Below are 7374 nucleotides of genomic sequence, written 5' to 3' on the forward strand. Positions count from 1 at the left end.
GTTGAGGTAAGGGAGATTTAGGTTGGATATTAGGAAAAAAATTTTTACTGAGACGGTTGTCAGACATTGGAATAGGCTGCCCAGGGAAGTGGTTGAGTCACCATTCCTGGAGGTATTCAAAAAGTGAGTAGGCGGGGTACTTCAGGACATGGTTTAGTGGGCATGGTTGATGGTTGGACTCGATGATGTTGAAGGTCTTTTCCAACTTAAATGATTCTATGATTCTATGATTCTAAATAAACAGTGGTTCAATCCTCACTCTGCAGAGCCCATAACACCAACCAGTTGGTTAGAGCAGTCAGAGCAGGAGCTCACCTTTGCTTTGCTTTCTTACTCAAAGACCCCTCAAAGCATTTCATGGTGCAGTTGGTAGAGGTCACTGTTTACTGTAATAATGCCTTTTACTGGAGACCACATTATCTGCATTTCCACTTTCAAGGCTCAGGTCACAGAACTGTGGCTTTTTGAGGAACAGTCAGGCAAGCTTTGTTCAGAGGCAATACCTCCCCAGCTGTTTCAGTTTCTTGATGACTAGAAAACCAAAGAGCTCCCCAAGCTTTAAATGTCATAGAAACTCACACAGAAATGATAGCCACAAATTTGTAATGCCACTTACAGGAAAAGAAAGCAACATCGAAAATGATGTTGCAACTGCTTGTTAGGAGCACCAGTCTATCACAGAGCTGTGCTGCCAGGCTGGCAAGGCAGAAAAGGAAACGGAAGGCTCTACAGCATAGAAGTGCACTTGTCAACAGGTTTCACAGCCGACTGGTCTGCCTGGGTCTCAAAGGACAATGACCTTTGAGAGCTGGAAGGTCAGTGACTGGCTCCACGCTAGGGAGTGTAAATCTAAAAGCAAGGATGAAGGTGAAGATCTCTCGGTAAATACTTTCAGCCCCACTCCACAGATGAAGAGTCACAGCATAGTGGGCAGCCTCCTCAAACCCTGGAGCTTTCTCTGTGAACCTAGAACCACACACAGAACTCATCTAAGGACCTGAATGGATCCCCAGGCATCACTTGTACTTCTTCTGTCTATAGATCTCAAGTTAAGCTGCATTATCATCATCCTTCTACTTGTTAAAAAGAAAATGGGAGCTCCTGCAAATCACAGAGGCTAGCTTAGGACAACACAGTCCCATTATTAAAAAGGCAAGTGAAAGATTTTAAGGACACCAGATGGCTCCTGGTAAGAATACGCTTCCTGCATACAGAACCAATTATTTATTCATGTTTTCCTTATGAACTAAAGTACACACAAGTAAACGAAAGATGCAGACATAAGTAAGCAAACTCCCTTCACAAATTCAATCCACTGTGTGAAAGTCCCTGCCATAAAATCTGACTAACGGTACCTATGCCATGACCATCCCAGCCTATCTGCCAAAGATGTCGCTGGTAAGACTCTTTTTTCCTGGAGCATTGACATAGCTAGGACAGGCAGGTGAGTTTTTCAGGAAGAAATTCCAGTGTCGGTCAGCTGGTGGGTCTAAAAGGATCCCAAATATTCTACACTTTGTACTAAGTCACTCACTGACACCCTTATGTGATAACCAGGGTAATGAAAACAAGTCTTTTTGGCTGTCTGGGATCTCGGTCAGCTGAAGGGGTCAGTGAGGTGGCTGGTATTTCAGAAAAGGCTTTTGAAATGAAGGCAGATTCTGCGGCTGCCTTCGCTATTTTGGTGCTGCCTGGAATCTCCAACGCTACTACGTTCTGTGGTCTCACCTCAACATATTTCCTCCATCACTTGACTTGCTCTGGCGTACACTAAAAACAGGGTTTCTCCACAGCGATCTTCCAGAATCTCTGTGCCAGGGACATTTTCCTTGCAAGAACAGGGCTACAAAGAGTTACCAGTTCTTTTATCCACAATAAAGAGAACAAAGAGGCCTGAACCTCCCTGCAGCCATCCTGGACACAAACCTCCTGCTTTACTGCCTCCTCCCTCAGCTAAGCCAATAAATATAACAATCAGATGAAGTGTAATATTTGTTTTTTCTTGCCTCAAAAAGGAGATTTAGAGCATCTTCCTCATGGCTAACTGAATGTATAGATAAGCCCTTCACATAAACACCCTGCGGGCAATCCACTACAGCCATCTGCATGTCACTGGTCCCATTGCTGGTCATGGTGGACAGAAGGTCAAATAAGGTCTCATTGTAGATTTCCAGGTAGGATATTCGGACAGTGATGAACGGATCAACAGAATGTGCAGTTGCTTTGAAGACCTATACAAAAACAAAGAGTTTGTCAGTGGCGATGCTAGCTCACAAACAGAATTATTAGCTATTTATGGCTTTCCAGAGAAGCTATTTATAACTTTCTGTGCAGCTACAAGTGCATCTGTGTACATGTAGCTAATTCTGAACTGTGGTTGTCTGAGAGCTGACAGGGCTAAGTCAACGGTTTTAATGATTTCGCAAAATGATAGCTTTGAAAACAACAATTTTGAAGGCCTGCTTACATTTGGGAAGCAGCATGTACTTTATGTGAGCTGGTAGAATTAAACAGGAACAACCTCTGCAATTGACAGTAAAGCAGAACTACAGAATTCCTCCCATCTTCGTTTCAGGTTGTATGTGTTGTGTCAGCCCCAAACTGAGTACGGCAGTTGTCTTTGTGGGAGTGGAGAGCATTCTGCAGTATCGCTGCCTAAAGATAAGCAGACCTGCCCCCTCAGAGCAGTGGTAGACTTGTGCCTCTGGACAGGGACGTGTCTATGCAGCAACAGGACCGACAAATCAGCATGTTTCAAGCCAACACCATCCCAATGCTCTGAAACGTCGCCGTTATCAGTGAACAAGGTCACAGTGTAGTAAAACGAAGGTACAAAGTAACTATGTTTTACAGCCTCCTTTACTTCTTTAATGATCATTACTTAGATAAAATGAAGCAAAAAAAAAGGACCGGTGGAGATAAACATAAAACATATTCACTGTGTTAAAACACTTTTACGAGTATCAGCAAGAGCTGACCTTGTGATTTCTTCCAGCCTCTTTTCCCACTCAAATCCAGTACCTGCTGTATAGCTCGGGGTATGATTCCTCGATGCTTGTACTCGGCAGTTGCTCCCGTCATCGTGTAAGTTTTACCAGCCCCCGTTTGCCCATAGCACATTATCGTGCCTAGAAAAGATTCAAAAGCAAAAGAATAAACTTAGGAGGGAGCCTCTGCATTTCTCAGATGGAACATCAAAAGGATCTCTCCCTCAGATCAAATCTACACTTATTGTCAAAATAATAAAAATAGCAACAAATTACCATTATAGCCAGTTAAAGCTTCAGACACCAATTTCTTAGCCACAGTCTCATAAGCCAGTTCCTGGGAGGTATTGTGAAGGACGCCATCCAGTCTAAAGGACCAGTCAGTCTGCCTGTTATTCACAACTCCTTTCTTGGCATCTTTTCTGATGTATATATCTATGGTCTGAAACCCAAAAAGAGATGAAGATAACTTTGATAGCCATGAAGAGTTTCAGCAGTTATTGTCTGAAAAAAAAAATACCCACTGAAGACCTGGAGGTAAGTAGAAAAGGGGGCACAAATAATAATATTGTTTTACTGATCTTGATGGTATTTTCTGGTAATAGATACTTAAAAAAAAAGGAAATGTGGCTAAGCTCATCTGTTTACCTTTCAGTGATGTGTCTGATTTCATAAGAGGGGATAGAAATAGACTGTACCACAGGGAGACCTCTTAGGTTGAAATGGTGGTTACCATTAGGAATTCCTCAAGGAACAGTCAGAGTCCCAGTCCTTTTGAGGATCTTCTCTAGTGACTGTACCAGAAGAAGTATGTTTTCCATAGTCATGCTTGCTGATACAAAACCACGAGCTACTGTCAGCACAGAGCACAGCATGCAGGAACACATGAATCAACATGCACCAAAAAGTTATGCATGGCCTTAAGGAATGGAAGAATTCTGCATTTCTGTGGGCAAAACTGAAATCAAATTCCAAACCTTTCACACTTGCAATCTCTTTTTCTCTACCTTGTTGTCTGGCCCAAACTTGATCATATCTTGAGCAAAATTAGCTGTTGGCTTGACTCGCACAAATGTATGGACTCTCTTTTCTACTGCATCCATTCTAACTAGAGAGGGAAAAAAGGGAAAAATCAATAATGTTGCACTCCCTAAAATGAAATTAAATGTTATTTGTCATGAAAAGGCAAGCTACCGAGTCGTCAAGTTTAAAAATACAGCGTTGACAAATGTTCAGCTGCACTTTCTACTCTTTATTAAAAGCAACTGTGGGCAAACAGTTGCTGAAAATTATTTGCAGCGTTGTTCTGCTCAGAAAACTGAGCATGTAAAAAGAGAAGGGTCTTACTGATCATGATTTCCTCTTGTGTATCAGGCACATTAGTGTTTGACAACACAAGCTTTTCTTCCTCTTAGCCTTGCAAAGCAAAACAATTGCAGGAATACGAGACGGATTTTCCTTTGTCTAGTGTTTTCTGTGTGTGAAGGCACACACAGCCTTGTTTTGTAAGGTCAGCTCATCCAGAACTGCGTTTCAAGCTTCTGAGGCTTTGAGTAAGACATGGTATAGGTGAAACCAAGCCTGAAGGAACTCAACAGCACTGCAAAGGACCGCGCAGCCCATTGGTATGCCAACATTTCCAATGCTCTGAGCAGCAATTACCTTGTTTACAGTCTGTATTGAATATGCATTTCTCATATCTTTGTAACCTCTTCTTTATACTGATACGCAAAAATATATTAAACTTCCTAATGAACACCTGATCTTAAAGTTTCCAGAAGAAAAAAAGTCACGTGCCTGACAACTCCTGGTGAAATTCTTGTGTTGCTCTTCTGGTCAATGCAAGTTCAGTAAGCGGCTGTCAATATCTGGCAAAGCTAGAGGATTTGCTGGCTAAAATCCACCAGAGGAGGGCTCAGAGGATACATCCAGCTGCTAAAGCCCCATCTAAGAAACATGGACTGAGTATTTTTAAATCCCTGGAACATGCAGATCCTGTGTTTTCTCTCGGCTGTTTCCTACAGACAGCCTGTGCCCAATAGTTGTGTAATATCTAGTGACAACTTCTAATTTTGGACTAGATCTTTGTATCCCTTGTATATTAAGTATTTTTATTCACCTTATCTGCTGTGACTCCTTTAAAAAGAAACATAGACATGCGAGTTGAACCAAGACTTCTCTTTATTTAAAACAGAGGTGACCATTTGAACGACTACCTGGTAAAGGTACCGTGGGCGCCTTGTCCTTTTCCTCGACTACCGCAGCGATGCCAACACAATGCCCACTGTAGAATCCAAAATAGAGCTACGTTACCGCAACCATAATCTCTTCAGCATCGGTGACTGTCTTCAAATAAATGATCTGTGAAAAAGGACGGTGATAAAGAAGTGCACAGACGTCACCATAAGGATTCGGCTCTAAGTGACACACACAAAAAGCTGCCAAAATATTTGCCAGCACTGCGTAAATAAAGGCAGGAGCAGCACAGGTACAAGCGAAATGGAAACAGACATGGAGTTTTAAAGTTGGTAACCAGCGTAGAAATGCTACTTATCTGGTTATTGGGAATGTTAGAGATCACAAAACTCTGCTACGCAAATATAACCCCATGCTGGAGGGGCATGTGCCTTATTTCTTCAAAGCTGCAGCAAGAAGCACAGCAGGAAGAAGGAGCAGGGGAAAATTTTAGGCAAAAACTCTAATATGAATCAGAGAGAGACAGAACAAATTCCAAATGAGTGGAGTTTTCCTCACTGCAGCAATGCCCACTGTTCGATGTTAGGACAAAAGCAAATTACTCCTGGGAGTATTTACTAACGTTAGAAGACAGGAAGGAAACCGGGAAACATCTCTCTGGCAGACTCCTAACCAACAGCATAGAGACCACAAGCTCTCCAGCTCATTAGCAATACCCCAAGCATCCAACCAATCTGATTAGTAATTGTGGGGTTTTTTTGTCTGCAGTGGAATTTTTATTGAGGCACTATGAAAAAACCTACATGTTTACTGGTCAGCTAACCAAAAACGTTTCTGGCTGTTTCACCGCTAAATCATCCGCCCCTGGTTCAAACAGGAAATGTTGAAAGGACAAGAGCGAGACTTGCTGTTACCTTTGCTCATCATTCAGCACCTGTAACATAAACCAAGCAAGCAAAGCAAATCACAATTCACAACTCGGGGCATCAGTTTTGAAGCTCTTTATGACAAGGTGCCAAACCCAAGTTCCTTGGTCCCTCCTTACACAGCAGCTGAAGCCAGCAGGACTCCCCGACTAGTTAGTCTCAACACTAACAGACTATTTATGCTCAGAATTAATGGAAACACAGTTATCTCTGCAATGGAGGCAGACACCAACAAAGATTAATACCAAAGGGAAATTTTAGATGGGGATTTGGGGGCCGATTGGCACAGAAATGTGTACCCAGAGCAGTGAAGTGCAGTTTTCTGAGAGACCTAAGCTTATCCACCACAGATGGACAAAAGCCTGGGCCAAATCTAAACACTGGAGAGGCAAAGCTGCTTTTGAGGTGGTGACCCTGAGGCTGTCCCTAGAATTAAAACTCCAGTGATGCTTTCAGCATTGAATCCACCCAGTTCAACATCAAAAGCCCAGTTCTGCCTCAGCACCCAGGCCATCTGCACGCCTGGGGCCACCTCTGCCCAAGGAGAACGGGAGAGAGAAGAGCCCCAAATTACCTTCTGCCTTCCCAGCTGACTGCAAACCAGCCAGACACTGCGGGATGCAAGGCGTTTGGTGACACGGCTGCACTGATAATGGGGGCCTAGGAGAGATGACAGAAGAGGTGGGATGAGGGCATGAGGATGGCCGAGATAACAGGCAACAGAGGGAGTGCCGTGGACAGCCATGCCCACAGCCCCGCTTGCTGGAGAGGAGGGCAAAGGAGGTGACCTGAGAGGGAGCTGGGGCCGAGGCGGGGGCTGTGGGGACAGGGAAAAGATTGTCCATGTCTTAGCAGACCTGGGGGGGTGGGGGGTGGAGATGGTGGGGACACAAGGTCTTGAGGAGGTGAGGTTGGGGGACGGCGAGAGGGAGAGCAAGGCCTACGGAGACATCGCCTGAGTGAGGGGAACAAAGCCTGGGGGGCAGGAGGCGAGGCCTTGCCGGGGGGGGGGGACGACAAGGCCTGGAGAAGGGGGACAAAGCCTGCGGGGCTGATGCGGCCTGTGGGGACACCACGGCCGGAGGAGGCGGCTGACGACAAGGCCCTGAGGAGGGGGTGACCCCCAGGGGCAGCCCCCACCCCTCACCTACCTGCGTCCCCTCCTCAACCGGGCCCGGGCGAGGAGAAGCCGCGGCGGCCAGCGGGGGTTGTGTACGCCGTTGCCATGGCACCTACCTCTTCCGGTCTCTCCCGGAAGCGGAGGG

At 45.0% G+C, this 7374-nt stretch overlaps 1 protein-coding gene across 7 annotated transcripts in view; it reads right to left on the reverse strand.

Annotated features, from left to right (window-relative positions):
• Positions 1-7362, reverse strand: part of KIF9 (kinesin family member 9) — a 29593-nt gene extending 22231 nt beyond the window's left edge. For 5 of the 7 annotated variants that reach the window (XR_011323780.1, XR_011323781.1, XM_069778409.1 and 2 more), the window contains exons 1-7: positions 7261-7362; positions 6684-6769; positions 5204-5348; positions 3995-4095; positions 3264-3429; positions 3022-3128; positions 2007-2231 (exon numbers count right to left, since the gene is read on the reverse strand). Coding sequence is in view for 5 of the 7 variants with exons in the window: in XM_069778409.1 (XP_069634510.1) it covers positions 2007-2231; positions 3022-3128; positions 3264-3429; positions 3995-4090 (594 nt within the window). In the remaining 2 variants the exon portion in view is untranslated. The remainder of the gene's footprint in view (positions 1-2006; positions 2232-3021; positions 3129-3263; positions 3430-3994; positions 4096-5203; positions 5349-6683; positions 6770-7260) is intronic. The other 2 variants (XM_069778412.1, XM_069778410.1) reach the window with 2 other exon arrangements.
• Between the last annotated feature and the right edge of the window lie 12 nt (positions 7363-7374).

Source organism: Haliaeetus albicilla, chromosome 2 (genome assembly GCF_947461875.1).
Source record: "Haliaeetus albicilla chromosome 2, bHalAlb1.1, whole genome shotgun sequence".
Classification (NCBI taxonomy): domain Eukaryota; kingdom Metazoa; phylum Chordata; class Aves; order Accipitriformes; family Accipitridae; genus Haliaeetus; species Haliaeetus albicilla.